The sequence below is a fragment of the Mesoplodon mirus genome (genome assembly GCF_964341445.2).
Source record: "Mesoplodon mirus genome assembly, chromosome: 2".
NCBI lineage: Eukaryota > Metazoa > Chordata > Mammalia > Artiodactyla > Ziphiidae > Mesoplodon > Mesoplodon mirus.
Window position 1 is genome coordinate 41,865,862 of NC_138977.1, and position 16,599 is coordinate 41,882,460.

General features: G+C 38.0%; 1 protein-coding gene across 2 annotated transcripts in view; it reads left to right on the plus strand.

Moving 5' to 3' along the window:
• Positions 1-16,599, plus strand: part of PRKG2 (protein kinase cGMP-dependent 2) — a gene marked incomplete at its 5' end in the record, with an annotated part of 87,514 nt that overhangs the window by 70,727 nt on the left and 188 nt on the right. For both annotated transcript variants that reach the window (XM_082644497.1, XM_082644496.1), the window contains 4 exons: positions 1,881-2,044; positions 5,967-6,089; positions 7,081-7,143; positions 14,122-14,188. In XM_082644497.1, the coding sequence (XP_082500623.1) occupies positions 1,881-2,044; positions 5,967-6,089; positions 7,081-7,143; positions 14,122-14,188 (417 nt within the window). The remainder of the gene's footprint in view (positions 1-1,880; positions 2,045-5,966; positions 6,090-7,080; positions 7,144-14,121; positions 14,189-16,599) is intronic.

A 16,599-nucleotide genomic window follows, 5' to 3' on the forward strand; every position in this document is an offset into this window, starting at 1 on the left:
ATTAGCTAAGTTTTTCATATTGGTTCTTTATCTGAGGAATAAGTAGACATGCTAATTTCAGCTAGTTAAAAATTTTAGTTTCATAATATTCCCAGCCATCTCTTAGGTACAATCTTTGTGAGTCATTCTGTGTAGATAAAAGAAAAGAGTAAAAGCCCACTTCAAATTAGGTTGTTTGAATTCCCTTTTTTCTAATAAGGATATCCTTGCTGTTATGTGATAAATACTAAAAAGCCTTAGTAAAAAGGTAAATTTCTAAGAGATTTTTAAACATATGACAAATGTTTTAAATATTAATATTTGAATAAATAAATGAGGGCTAGATTTTATAGTTCACTGATTCATATTTTTTAGGTGAGGGCCTATTTTGATGTGTTAACCTGATTTATTTAATTTTTTTAGCTAAGATTATTGCCATATTATTGAGATAGTCCATGTGTAATGAATCTATTAAAATGTGCATGTTGAAGCCCAGCTATAATTTATGTGTCTGTTTACTTGAGGGAGGTGGAGGGTGGTTTTACTAAAATAATATCTTAGGTATTGGAGATGAAAAGTACATGCTAAATAGCCCCTGTGGAAGGAAACCAATTTTGTTTTGCAGGACAGGGCTTCAGTCATATACACTGCCTCGATTTAATGAGCGGGCCTTCTGTTGATCCAGCTTCCTTTCCTGTCTTTATTCAGTTCACGGAGTTCATTGAATAGAGTCTCAGAGAAGTGGAAGGGCCTATCCTGAAAAGACAGAAGAGGGTAGCACACATTCATCATGCTGGGAGAGTTCCTAATCCTTAGTCAGTGCTGAGCTCAGATGTTACTTCTTTTTTTTTTTTTTTTTTTTTTTTTTTGCGGTATGCGGGCCTCTCACTGCTGTGGCCTCTCCCGTTGCGGAGCACAGGCTCCGGACGCGCGGGCTCAGTGGCCATGGCTCACGGGCCAAGCCGCTCCGCGGCATGTGGGATCTTCCCGGACCGGGGCACGAACCCGTGTCCCCTGCATTGACAGGCGGACTCTCAACCACTGCGCCACCAGGGAAGCCCAGATGTTACTTCTTAATGATGTCTTTCCCCACCATCTTCTCCGTAATGTTCCAGAATTCTATGCCTTTTGGCTCTTTGAGTTTATATTTTGTGTAATCTTCTACTATATCTTGTCTCACATGGCAGTTTTTTAATCACATCTGTTTAAGTATTCCCAGTACTCTGAGCTTCTAGTCAACACTGTATCTGCAGCACAGAGCCTGGCCTATTGTGAGTGCTGACAGTATTTTTGCAGGATAAATAAGTTAATGCAAGTGCTACAACCCTGAGAGAGACTGAGGGTGTACAGAGTTCAGCCAAAGTTGAGATGGGATGATCCTTGCTTTTACTTTGGACTGCCAGCATCTAGAGGGTGCAGACATTGTGCACTGTCTAGAATTTTAAGCCCCTCTTCTTCTCAACAACGGTCCCTTTCCCAAACTCTCAATTCTGCTATCATTTTTCCTTTTATGATGAAGCTCAAAGGGCACAAGGATCTATCACTTCCCCCTTCTCTCTTCTTGCCAATGAATACCACTATTGAGTTGCAAGTTACTTGTCTGCTTGCCCTGAGCTTCACCTAGGTTGTAAGGGTCTCTCCTTGCTAAACCATCCCTCTTGTCCTCGTGGGTGTAGAGGTGTGTGCATGGAATTTTCTCCAATGTAATGAGATTTACAGTTGGCCCTGCAAAAGAATAAATGAGAGGGTCAGTGGAGTGTGTGTGTGTGTGTGTGTGTGTGTGTGTGTGTGTGTGTGTGAAGGGTAGGATGGAGGTGTTGAAAGAAGATTGAAGAAGTTAGAGGAAGACAAAGAAGAATGTGAGTTTTATGGTCTCTGAAAATTTCTTTGATCTTTTCCAGGTTGACTTTGGATTTGCTAAGAAAATAGGATCTGGACAGAAAACATGGACGTTCTGTGGAACTCCCGAGTATGTAGCTCCTGAAGTCATTCTCAACAAAGGACATGACTTCAGTGTGGATTTTTGGTCCCTGGGAATTCTAGTGTATGAGCTCCTCACAGGCAAGTAAGTACCTTGTGTTTTGTCTCTTCTTTAGAGAAGTGCAAAAATAACTTACTAATGATAAAAAATATATGATTTAAGAATTTAACATTTTGGAAGTGTTTTTGATTAAGCATGGTGCCTTTTCCTCTTCACATTATGTCATATATAACATGCTTTCTAGCTTGTAACATGGTGAAAAGATTCAGGAAGGTGTGGGAAAGGAGTACAATATTGCTATGGTTTACCTAGAATGGCAAGGCCTGTTATTATAGATAATATATCAAGTGTGTGAAGGTTTGGGGAATCCATCATAAAAATAAGAAAGGAAATTGAAGTTGTGAACTGTTATTATTTCCTCATTTTTTTTGTAGTTGAGAAAATAGCAATCATAGTTCCATTAAATCCATTGATCAATTAAATTAAGCCATGTTCTTCCATCTTCCCAATAAATCATTCACCAGAAATGCTGAAAGAAGACAACATTTCTGGATTTAAATTTTAATCCCCTTGTCAACTGCTTTCCAGAGGTGCTAATGAACAGAGACAAGACACAGCAGGAGTTTTACAAGTTAAAATTGGATTGCCATTCCTGAAGCGATTAAAGGGCTGTATTAATGAATCCAGGATCCCAAATATTCAACCTGCCTGCACACACATACACACTTATACACACACATGTACACACACATATTACCTCACATTTATAAAGCCCTTGACAGCTTACAAAGCACTTACATGTGTATTATCTAATTTTGTTTTCACAAGCTTGTATGGAAGTTAAAGCAGAAATTGTTTATTATCTTATGATTTAAATCTGTATTATGATTATTTTATGATTTAAATCTTATAGATTAGAAAACTGAGTCAGAGAGCTACTTGCCTAAGATCAAGGATTTAATCTCAGGTCTTCTGACTCTAAATATGACACACTTTTCATTAAACACGTGTGCCTTATACATAAGTTTTTAATATAATGCATGGCTGTATACACAGGATTCAGATCAGGTAGTTTTCTTTCCGGTTTTCTACCTCCATTTCTCATTAACTGATTTGGTCATTCTTTTAAGCCTTTACAACCGAATATTCTCAGTCTTGATGTCAGGGAGGATTTGCATTTGAAATGGCATAAGAAATGCTGGAACGAGCCCAGTGACGGGGATTCCAGTCTCAACCCCTGCGTTACAAAAGGAGAGTTTTGTAGAATCTTCTTGAACTTTTTACACTGCGTATTTCAATGTTGGGTTACCCATGGCTCCATTCTTTTTCCTTGTCCACATGAAAGATTATTTGATATTATCTGTAATCATTTTCAAATATTCATTGCTTAAGGTTTTGAAGTAAAAAAGAGAAAAATTTCCAGGTAGTCATTCAGAGATAAAGTTGATTAAGGTCTCAGGACACAAGGATTTCTATTTCAAGAGTTTGTTTCCTCATCCCTGGAAAATTTGTCAACTGCATTTCTAAGACATTCATAATGGCTCTTTTTTTTTTTATTGCTTCACAATGGTGTATTAGTTTCTGCTTTATAACAAAGTGAATCAGTTATACATATACATCTGTTCCCATATCCATTCCCTCTTGTGTCTCCCTCCCTCCCACCCTCCCTATTCCACCCCTCCAGGCGGTCACAAAGCACCGAGGAGCTGATCTCCCTGTGCTATGTGGCTGCTTCCCAGTAGCTATCTACCTTACGTTTGGTAGTGTATATATGTCCATGCCTCCCATTACCCTTCCCCCTCCCCATATCCTCAAGTCCATTCTCAAGTAGGTCTGTGTCTTTATTCCTGTTTTACCCCTAGATTCTTCATGACATTTTTTTCTTAAATTCCATATATATGTGTTAGCATACGGTATTTGTCTTTCTCTTTCTGACTTACTTCACTCTGTATGACAGACTCTAAGTCTATCCACCTCATTACAAATAGCTCAGTTTCATTTCTTTTTATGGCTGAGTAATATTCCATTATATATATGTGCCACATCTTCTTTATCCATTCATCGGATGATGGACACTTAGGTTGTTTCCGTCTCTGGGCTATTGTAAATAGAACTGCAATGAACATTTTGGTACATGACTCTTTTTGAATTATGGTTTTCTCAGGGTATATGCCCAGTAGTGGGATTGCTGGGTCATATGGTAGTTCTATTTGTAACTGGAGAATATGCATTTCAGTCTTCATCAGCTGGAATAAATTGTCACAAAAAGTAGGGAAATAAAGTGAGAGAATAAGGAAGGGGAAAAAAATCCTCAATAACTTGGAGTTGCTGAAGTGACCTTGAGCTGTCATGAAGAAGGTGCAAAATTGCTGTTATAAAGGCTTTCGGGGTAGGGCATGAGAAAAGTTCAATTTAAATTCCCTAAAGTCAGGAGGTAAAAGAAAAGAACTAAAAAACCAAACCAAACCAAAACACAACCTACTTGTAAATATATAAATAAGTTGAAGGAATTGTAGCAATGGTTTTTGTTTTCTACCTCATTTTCTTTTCAAGTGAAACATAGATTATTGAAAAGTTGGTGCACCGAACTTGTTTCAGGTTCATTACCAAGAGTGGGAACTCTCAGTATCCAAAGGTCTCAAGCATGACCAAGATACAACAGAGTCATTCATGAAAATCATCTTTAATTTTCAAAAATTAAATGACACAATAGAATAGGTATGAAAGTGTTTTTAAAAGCAGAGTTCATGCATGAACATGTTATCCAAATCCAGTGGTTAATTTCCAGTGCTTTCTTACTCGTCTTAGCAACAGTTGCCTTGAAATTCTCTCTTCGTGGTTTCTAGGACCTCCCTTTCTCTCATTTCTCTTCCCATGCTAGAGGCTCCAGCTCAGCGTCTGTTGCTGGATTCCTCTTGTCATCCTGACCTTCTTCAGTGGTCATCGGGCTACTTCAGTCCTTGACCTCTTTCCTACCCACTCACTCCTTGGGTGATAACCAAGCCCCATGGCCCGTAGATACTGTCTGATGACTCCCCGGAATCATACCTCCAGCCCTAACCTCCTCCCTGAATGTCAGACTCATAAATGCAACTGTCTGCTTAGCATCTCTATTTGGATGTTCAAGATGCAACTCAATTCTCTTCCTCAGAACCTGCTCTGAACCTGTGCACTCCCAGCCTAACCTCCACACCAGTCTTAGTAAACAGTAGCTCCGTTCTATAGGTCAAAACACTTCAGTATCATTCTTGAATCCTTTCTTTCTCCTGCGTACCACATTTACCCCAGTAGCAAATCCTGTTGACTTTATGCCATCGAAATAATCCAGAATCCCATTTCTCACCACCTTCACCACTACCGTTCAAGTCCAGGCTACCAGTCCTGCCTTCCCCCACCGCTAGTACCATCACAGTTTATTTTCAACACATTTTTAAAAAGCTTACTCTGGCTTCTGTAAATTAGATCACCTGACCTGAGCATATCCCCAGGTCCTTCCTGTAGCCCACTAGATCGAGATGACCATGCTGCCCTCATCTCTTATACTCTCTCCTGCCTCCTCAGTCCACCAGCAACACTGCCCTCCTTTCTGTTCCAAGAACGACCCATGTCCACTCCTGACTCCTGGCCTTTGTACTTGCTGTCTTGGAATCACTTGTCTGTGTGGCTTATTCACTCCCACCTCTGTTCAACTGCCAACATATGAGAGATGCTTTTCCTATCCACTGTATCTAAAAAAAGAAAAACACACCTCCTCTCTCTCTCACTCTCTGTCCTCCCCTTTACTTTTCTTTTTAGTGATTATCACCATTTGACAGATTACCTCTGTGTGTATGTGTGTGTGTGTGTGTATTTTGTTAAGTGATATGAAATTATTTTCTAGCATATATCCAGATTTGCTATAAAACAACTCATGAGAGGGAGGGAGGGAGGGAAAAAAAGAAAAGAAATTTAGTTGTAAATGTGTCTCAGATGCTGGTCCTAGTGTCCTATTTTGGCTTTTCTCTAGCCCACCCTTTTCTGGGATTGACCAAATGATGACCTACAATTTGATTCTCAAAGGAATTGAAAAAATGGATTTTCCCAGAAAGATAACCAGACGACCTGAGGATTTGATTCGTAGGCTTTGCAGGTGAGAATGACTATTAAAAACACCTTGTTCTTGGGGGAAGGTGTGAAGGCTTCTCATTTCTGCTGCCACACATTTTAAAGTTAGGTGTATACTTACTTTTTGTACTTTTCTATGTAGTTAAATTATATTTAATGAAAATCATTTTCTATTTTGTCATCTGTGCTAGAAGTTTGAGTTTCCTTCATGTAATACACAGTACCTACTTATAGTTTAAAAAAGATGCAGATTGTTCAGATGCAGATTGAGAATCATCTTTGTCTGTTAGAGGAAAATAGAACCACAAAACTTAGCTTAATAAAGGAGTAGTTTACAGCCTTGTTGTTCTGAGAGAAAATTAGTGGTGATGATAAAGTATTACTATATGTCCTCTTTCAATCTTCATTAAAAAAAAGTACTCCTATTTTAAATTACTCCAAATTTCTACTTACCACTAAAAATAATTTATTGGAGAACAGAAGACTTCTAGAATTTTGTTTAAGCTTCATTTTGTTGCAGTTTTCTTGCACACTTGAACTTTTTAAGAAGCTTTAAAATTTAGTAAATTTAGAACATGAAACCTAGCTGTGAGTTGCCCACAGAAATTTCTGCATGCTTCTAAAATTTCAGCTCTGTTGTAAATGATTCTCTAAAGCTTTCCCTCGTTTCCTTAGGAGACTTGGTAAGGTGGCATCATCCTGTTCTTTTAAGCATTTATTCATAGCTCATTTAAAGCACTGGGAGATACCTATATCTATATATCTGTATGTATATACCTATATCTATATATTGGGATATATAGATATTGAATACATATATTCATATTCCTGACTATAATTTGACTGTGGCTCCCCCAGAGGGGGCATGTGTTTTCCATCTCCTTTATACTCAGATGTGCCTGGTCTATGAATATTGTTGACAAAATGAATGGATGAATAAAGAAAAATTGTTAAATTTTAATGTAAAATTCACTCAAACATAATTACTATAAATTGACTTAAAATTTTTATTTTAGGCAAAATCCAACAGAAAGACTAGGAAATCTGAAGAATGGAATCAATGACATTAAGAAACACAGGTACATAGTTACTTGTTTGCCCAGAAAAATCTAGAAATTTATTTTTAAAGTGTGGTAATCTTGAAGCTTCTCTCAGTCTGTAAAGATCCCTACACAGATGATCAAGTTTTCCTTTTTGGTGCTTTATTTTTAATTTGTGTTTTACTAGCTGTGATGAAGTTATAAAACAAATGACAAAATCACATATTCAAGTTATAGCAACTTAGCTTTTTATCTGCTGCAATCTCCATTACTATTTTTTAATATTAACTTGGATCTATAAAGGAATCAAGTTCTAATTTTGATGTTTCATTTACAGTTAAAGTAGGATAGTTATTGTTCTCAATATTCTAGAGAATGGGTCAGCTAAACCAACTGTTAAATAGTATTCTATTTCAGTTTTAATTAATATTATATATTTATTTTAAATTTAATTTTCCTTTGACCAGCTCTCCACATTTTGAAGCTTCCTATCGTATTTTACTTTTGGAGTAAAGTACATTGATTTCCACAAAACCTCAAACAGTGTTTTCTCCTTATGTAATAATCTAACAAGCACCTTGTTCAGGTCTGTGAATTTCTAAAGCTGGTCTTTAAAACCATCAATAACTTCCATAATATAAACTCTCTGATTTTGTTCCATATGTGGAAGTTCAGGCCTTGGAGTTTTTTTGTTTTTTTTGTTTTTTTAAATCTATGCCTAGCTAAATCCTGCAATCCTTGAGATGTTTTGATTTTGTTTATGATTTACAGAAGTGAAACATCACCTATTGATAGTACAAAAAATAAATTTGAGAATTTCATTACTGAAAACCTTTGGGCACACTGCTGTGTTCACTTTCAGAAAGAAAAACACCTCTCAACATTTTATTCCTCTCTGGATATTTTTACTGAAGAATTAGGGGCACATCAACACAGTATGAAAATAAAGGGAGAGATGCTGCTGAATAGAAACACTATTCGTTTTTCTGAACAGCAGTGGTGCAGCTCAAAAAAAAAAAAATCCCCAAGCTGCCAGCCCTGCTCTATCTATTCATGAAGTTTCTTGAAATAAAGCCATGTATTCAACATTGTAAATTCATATCGGGCTGTGCCATAAGGATATATGAGGACAGGGATGGGGAAGCAGGGAGGGAGGAAGAGATGGAGACAGACACATCTGTGGATTTTATAGACATTAAAATACGTATTTTATTGTTCTTTGTCATCTTTTGGATTGTCTTTAGTGTAAAGCTCATTATTTGTCTTAGATTCCAATTTATCTCTCTTCCTACGTGCTGTTATCACAGTTTCTTTTCTCATGATAAAATGACACATAGACACACCATTCATATTGAACAAACAAGTGTCCAGTCAATTAAAGTCCCCCTTCCAATGTATTTCCTCTTTTATCTCATTAAAGAAGTGTCTTCATGTTTGCTCTGGGGTAGATGGGAAATAGAAGTGATATAATTGTTAACAGGTTCCCTTTTTATCTCTTCTTATTTACCTGAGGCTCATTTAAATATAACTGTCAAATTGTGATTAGATGCGCATACAAATTCACGCTAAAGGATTTTCTCACTTCAGCATGGTAATGAAGAATTTTGAATTTCCTTCCCCATAGGGATTAATTTGCCCACTCTTCTTAACAGACAAGGTGTTCTTTGCCAAGTAGCTGAAGCATACAGCTGAAGCTGCTGTGTGTAGGGCAGAGTTCACTAATAAGATGTACCAAATTTACACAGTGCCTTCTGGTGAGCTCAGGAAGATCAAAAACATTATTTCATCTGATTTTCATAGTGCTTCTTAGCATACAAAGATGGGGCACGGGGGTCTAAAAAATAGAATTCTCTTTGCTTTCAAATAGGAGTGTTCTATAACCTTCCATAAGTCTCCAAGGCATATATAGCTTCACTACCCAGTATATTCTTGTAATGTTTTTTTAAAAACACATTCTTTCTAAAATTTGCCAGCAGATTTCCCCACTCCTCTCTAAAGTAAAACATCTTTTTTCCTTGGAGAATCATTTACTTCAATTTTGTATCTAAAAACAATACAGTTAAACGTGGCATATTGTTATATGTTTGTCCAGTCTGTGTTAAATCATCTTTCTTAAAAATAGAGTTCCTTCCTCTCCTGTTTATAAGTTAACTTATAAACTAGGTACCAATCATGTCTCCCGACACCTCTCTGAAAAGAGGGATAATACATTTCTAGGGTACAATTAAATCTTTCCTGCTAAGTAGAGGAGTAATTTGTTTCAGGTCTCTTAATGTTACCTTTAAAATTTCCAATCTCTAGAATTTTACTCTCAAGAATAGCTACTACTCTTCTAAAAATGAAGAAGCAATTTATGTACAGTTGCTGCTAATATTTCTTTAGTGAATATTTTTCACACACGACTGCATGCTGGCACTTGGATTACTTAAAATGTGGTTAGTGTCAAAAAGGCCAGGTGTTAAGTGAATAACCACTCATGTTAAGTAAATATTGCCATAAGTCAAATTGTAACAAGTACTCAGCAAGAAATGCATAGGCTCTTTGATTCAGTAGAGTAACAGTAATGATTTTTATTAATATTTATGGAGTAGCATCTGGGTAGAGAGCATCGTAAAATATGTGAAAAGGAATTGTGTCAGTCATCGGTGGCAAAAGAAAAGAATCCATAGAACTGTGTGCCTAGAAATCCCTAAAAATGGAGCCTCGATCTGTGCAAAGAAGGTGATGGGTGGATCATGGAGAGGACTTCTGTGGTTTTGCAGCAAGGACAAGGGAAGTCATACATCTAGCATTGCTGTCTGACTCTCTTTGCTTAGAGACTCAACAGTGTAGACTAAAATGTCACTTTGGATTAAGAATGGCATATGAAATGGAATGTACTAAGAACCCGCCCTTTCTGTTTTTAGTACTTTTTCTCTTGCTAAGCTTAGACTTGGAATGGGAAATCCAGTCAAGGAGTGACCCAAAACCAACTCCACGAGAGGGAGGAGATTGAAAAAGGTAGAAAAGGGTAACTTCGTATACGGTTGACAGACCGATGAATATGAGGGCCTCCTAAAATCTCCCAGCCTTCATTCTGATACCTCCCACCACCACCCTTAAACCGCCCCCCCTGCAGTTATTCTTCACATAGCAGCCAGAATCGTCTTCTGAAAACATATTTAGATTGCATCACTTCCTTACAACTCTCTACTGGCTTCCTGATAAGCATAAAATCTTGATTCCTTGTTGTGTTCTACACGACCCTATAGGATCTGGCCTCTGGCTGGTTCTCAGACATCATATTTTTCTCTCGTTTCCCCTCCACTCACCACACTTCAGCTCATTCCTATCACTTTCTTCCATTCAGAAGGTCATTGCCACAAATCTTCCCATGGCTTCTCCCTTCTCTTCATTCTGGCCTCAATTCAAATATCACTTCTTCAGATAGCACCCTAGCTAAAAGCAGCACCTCCCAGCCCACCCCTATCCCAGTCATCATTCACCATTTTATTCTCTTTTATCTTCCTAGTACATATTAGTATATGAAATTAATGTAAATGTTCATATTGTTTACTTTTTTGTTTGATTACTTGTTACCTCCTGCCAAAATAAAAATATCTTAAAAGCAGGGTCTTTGTTGTTTTTGATGCCTGGGACCAAGTTGACTTTCCATAAATTTTTGTTGGCTGGCTGACCTGACCTCAGTGTCCCAATAGAAAAGATCAGTGGATTTAAACAGTATTATTCCAGGTTCTTTATAAGATTCTGAGAGAGAGAGTACATTGTTTCTGTCTGAGAGGAGCAAGTCCTCCTCATTTCAGGTGTTGCATTTCCAGCTCACCAAGCCTGATACGTATCCTAAAGACCAGATCAGTCCTTCCTTTTAGATTAATAGTTTGGAAGCAATAAATGACAGAACTTCATCTGGCCATCAGCCTCCTCTCATTACAGATAACTGTAAAATACTTTTTATCTTGGAGCCTCTTATATACATTTCACCAATAGTATCACCACCATGGCAGTGTGATACTGTAAGACATGATAGAGGTCCTATGTAAGGGTGTTCTCTTGTAGAGTCATTCAGTTATTCAACAGACATTCATTGGAGCCCCTGTTTTGTGTCAAGTACTGTTGCAAGTGTTAGGGACACAGAAGGAAAGGAAACAGACAAAAACCCCTGCCTTCATGGAGATTGCATTCTAGTTGGGGAGACAGAATATAAAGAAAATGATGAAGTCAAGTGTATAGTAGGTATATTAGAAGGCAGTAAGTTATAAGGAGAGAAAATAAAGTATGGAAGGAGGATGGGAAGTACATGGGGGTGGGGTTGGGGAGGGGTTGCCATGTTAGACTGGATGGCCAACAAAGACCTCTCTAAGAAGATGACCTTCGAGAAAATACCTGATGGCATTGAGGAAACAAACCATGTGGAAATCTGGGGAAAGGACAATTCAGCTACAGGGGCTCAAGTGCAAAGGTCTTGAAGTGGGAACATCCCAAGCTTGTTGGAAGAATGTTGAGGAGACAAAGGAGCAAAGAGAGAGAGAAAGAGAAAGGTAGGGCAGTGGCAGGGTGGGGGAAGGGAGGTGGTGGAAAGGGTGATAAGGCCTGTGGGTTTTAATAAAGACATGGTAATGACTTTGCCTTTTACACTGAGTGAAATTGGAAGCATTGGACAGTTTTGAACAAAGGCATGATGTGAACAAATGGCTTCAGGCAGGCAACATTTAGTGTTTACTGGAATGGCAGGCAACAGTTTTTTTTTTTTTTGTCCACAGTTGATACAGTGATTAGATTACTCTTTCAAGTTTTCCTCCAAACTTAAAATGTTGGAGGAAACATTTCCTCCAAATGACTTGCATTTTAAATTATCACCCTTGCTGCTGGGCTGTTTCCCATGGACAAAAGCAGGAGGACCTGTTAGGATGTTATTATACTAATACAGGCAAGAAATAACTGTGGCTTGGCCCATGCTGGTAGAGTGGAGGTGTTGAGTATTGGCCAGGTTCTGAATACCAATATATTTTGAACATAACAGACTAGATTTACATATGGACTGAGATAGGATGTAAGAGAAAGGATAACTCCAAAGTCTTTGGTTTGAGCAACTGGAAGAGTTGAGGGAAGTTTGTTGGGGAAAATTTGGAGCTTCAGTGTGGACCTGATACAGCTAGATGCCCATTAGACATCCAGTGGGGAGACGGTGAATAGCACTTTTAGCTAGCAGCCTGTTAAGCAGTGTGTGTGTGTGTGTGTGTGTGTGTGTGTGTGTGTGTAGGGGGGCCGGGTGGTGGTGGAAATAGTAGTTTGGGAGTAATCAGTTTATACATGCTATTTAAAGCCACAAGAGTGAATGAGATTTCCTAGAAAGTGGCAGTGGTTGGAAGAAGAAGAGGTCCAAGGACTGAGCCCCAGAGCATGCCAACTTCCTATGGAAATAGCAATGGAAAATGAGAGAAAGCACCCAAGATGGTAGGAAGAAAGCCAGGACAACGGTATGTCTCTGGAGCCAAGTGAAGAAAGTGTTTCGGGAAGTGTGAGTGATGAGCTGTGCTAAGAGTAAGATGAAAACTGAGAATTGAGGGAATTCGCTGGAGTGGAGAGGGTGAAGCCTGATTGCTGTGTGCCCAGGAGAAAATGGGTAGTGTCGACTGAAGAAAAACACACAACCTAAAAGTTGCAAGTTATGTTTTATTTGGAGACCTTACTGAGGACTATAGCCCAGGAGACAACCTCTCAGCTCTGAGGAACTGCTGCAAAGAGGTAAAGGAGGAATCAGGATATATAAGAGTTTTTGCTTTAAAAACAAAACCATGTAGTACAACATTGGAAGATTACTGCTGAAGTGGGGAGGGGTCATATAGGGGTTGGAGAGTAAGAGGTACAAACTATTAGGTATAGAATGAGCTACGAGGATATATTGTACAACACAGGAAATATAGCCAATATTTTGTAATAACTATAAATGGAGTATAAGTTTTAAAAATTGTGCATCACTGTATTGTACACCTGTAACTTACATACTGCTGTACAGCAACTATACTTCAATTTTAAAAAGAAAAAGAAAAAAAATTTACCGCTAATCACAAATAGAAGACATCTTAAGCCAACGATTTTACTGCTTTTCTATGTATGGGAAGATGTAAGAGTTTGGGCTCCTTGTAATTATCCCTTAGATATGCATCTTAACTATCTAGGGCCAGTATTCAGTTTTTCTCCATCCTGAATTCCCCATCAGGTGGCTGCAATGGCTGACGGCTTCAGGGCAGGCAACATTTAGTGTTTACTGGAGTGGCAGGCAACAGTTTTTTTGTCTGCAGTTGATACAGTGATTAGATTACTCTTTCAAGTTTTCCTCCAATGGGAAGAGAGAAATGGAGTGAGAGTTGAAGGGGAGTTCAGGTCAAGGGAGATTGCTTTATGGTTGGAAGAATTTAAATGTTTCCATACTGATTCGAATGCCCCAGGAGAGACGATGTTAAAGATTCAGGAGGAGAATTTAAGGAGCATGTCTGAATAGAGAATGTCTACAAGATCAAATACACAGCAGAGGAGCTGACCTTAGCGAGAAGCAAGGGCAGTTCATTCACGGTGCAGTAGAGAAAGGGAAAACACAGATGTGCGTACACAGGCAGGTTTGCTGGTGGAAAATTGTAGTTCTCTTTTCTGCTCCTGGTTTCTTAGTGAAATAGGAAGTCAGGCCATCATTTGGGAGGAAAGATGGATAGGAGGTCTGAAAGTTTGAGGAGAGAGGATGAAGTATGGATTATGAGTCTAAGGGAGTGTGAGGAGGGGAACAACAGGGAAATCTAGACTGACTGCTGGGCAGTGTTAAAGGCCTCCCTGAGGGTAGTGGGCATGGATTTAATGTGAGAGATACACATGTGTGTGGGCATGGTTGGTATTTTCCTCTGATCACTTGCAGCTATACTGTTTCAGGCAGGGAGCAGGCAACAAAATGGGTGGACAGATGACTTGACATGCTAATAGTTTATCAGATAAGTAATATTTCTCTGTACTTTTCTGATTTCTCAGGTGGTTAAATGGTTTTAATTGGGAAGGACTGAAAGCACGGAACCTTCCATCACCTTTACAAAGAGAGGTATGGTATCTACTATATTACTCTCTTGATTTTTTTCTAAGTATTTGTTTTTGTAAACAGATTTTAGATGTGTGTGTGTGTGTGTGTGTAGAATAGATTAAAAAATTTTTAACAGTTTTTAAATTTAAGTGAAAGTGTCTTTGCAATTGTGACTATATGGTCTAAATAGTATTACGTATTCAATGGACCTTAGCTCAGCTCTTAAGAATGGATTACATGTAAATCTAAATCCCAAGGTAGCCAGTGTTGGTCAGGCTGACAGATGGTTCTAAAAATATAATATGAACCTACATGTAATTTAAAATTTTCCAGTATCCGTATTAAAAAAGGTAAAAATAAATGGGTGAAATTAATTTTAATTATCATAATACATTAAAATATTATTTCAACATGTAACAAACACAAAATATTAATATATTAATAAAGATGTTACATTTATTTTTTTCATACTAAATTTTCAAAAATCCCAAGTGGATTTTCCACTTTCAGCCATCTCAGTTCCGACTAGCTATATTTCCAGTGCTCAGTCCCCATGCATTGCTGGTTGGACAGCACAGCTCCAGAGAAAGCAGAACATTTGCTAAGTTGGGGAGGGAGGGGGATGGCTCAGGAATAATCTAGTCCATACCCTACAAATGTTATGTTGTGTTCTCTGTAAAGGAATTTTTTTTCTTTTTTTTTTTTTTTGTGGTATGCGGGCATCTCACTGCTGTGGCCTCTTCTGTTGTGGAGCACAGGCTCCAGACGCGCAGGCTCAGCGACCATGGCTCATGGGCCCAGCCACTCCGTGGCATGTGGGATCTTCCCGGACCGGGGCACGAACCCGCGTCGCCGGCATCAGCAGGCGGACTCTCAACCACTGCGCCACCAGGGAAGCCCTGTGTAAAGGAATTTTGAGGATCTTTGTCTTTCTTTGTACCTTTTTTAGATTGACAACTGAATTTTTTCATTACATGTCTAAGGCATTGTGGAGAATGTAATTTCTAGTATGTTGTAAATATTGACATTTTACAGTAAAACATTACTCTTACTTTGCCCCTTTAAATATATCCAGTGTAATCTAAATGCCATTGAGATATGAAACCCATCAGCCATTTAAAAAATAGAAATATTACATGACTACTTTTTCTCTCTAAACTCCTATTTTCATATTTCCATTAGATTTTCTCTATAAAATTTCATCCTAATGTAAAAGAGTTTTATACTGGATGGTCTATTAATCATTCTTTAAGTGCCTTTCAATTTTAGTTTTATAAAATTAAAAATTTTTGTGAGAATAAAAATTTCACTGGCAACACAAATATTTCTTCTGGATTCAGTTATAATTACATTTTTGTAGCATGCAGTATCAAACAACATACATATATTAAAATTTTTTAAATAATTATTAAACAAAAATTTTTTGAAAAAAATTATTTAATGTACTTGCGGATGAATATTATTTATTAAAAAATGGGATCAGATTCCACATCAATTCTCTTTCTTTTTGAAATTATTTTTCTATAGATGAAAGTGCTAAGAGTTGTGTTCACATAAATAAGTAAATGAGAGCAGAGGATTTTATAATAGCAGTGTCACCTTGAGCACCTTCTGAGTAGTCTCCTTATGCCCCCAAAAAACTCATTATGATGGATCATAAATAGTATTTTTAGTGATCTATCAGCTGATAATTCAATTAGGTACTAATGAAGATTGTTTGAAAGCAAAGGATTGGAAACCACTTGATGTGCAAAGTAATTTAATACCAGAGTCATTTCACTCTTTCAACAAGGTCACTAGTATTTTGAATTGTCCCTTTGTTTGACATTCTGGAGAATTTATATGGGTCAATTAACCCTATAAAAATACAAGATCAGTGAGAAACTTTATTATAAAGTGGAAGAAGGATTCTGGCAAATTTTGATTTTTTTAATATTTCCTTTAAAAATATTTTCCAATTTGAAAAAAAAAAAAAAGAGGCATCATTTCTGTCACCTTTTCTTTCAGAAATAACTCCATAAGCCAGGTAGCTCCTACTGCACGTAATTCTGGGACCCAATCCATTTGTTCTAAAGGGGAGATCTCATGAGGCTGAGAGTATAACTCAAACATGATAACTGGGGCTTCCCTGGTGGTGCAGTGGTTGAGAGTCCGCCTGCCGATGCAGGGGACACGGGTTCGTGCCCCGGTCCGGGAAGATCCCACATGCCACGGAGTGGCTCGGTCCGTGAGCCATGGCTGCTGAGCCTGCGCATCCGGAGCCTGTGCTCCACAACGGGAGAGGTCACAACAGTGAAAGGCCTGCGCACCGCAAAAAAAAAAAAAAAAAAAAAAGGATAACTGGTTATCTTTTCCTTATATGTACATGACAAGTGGTTGCAGTAGAAAATTAGTGTTCAGATACCGAAAACATTCCCCATATGTTCTAAGCA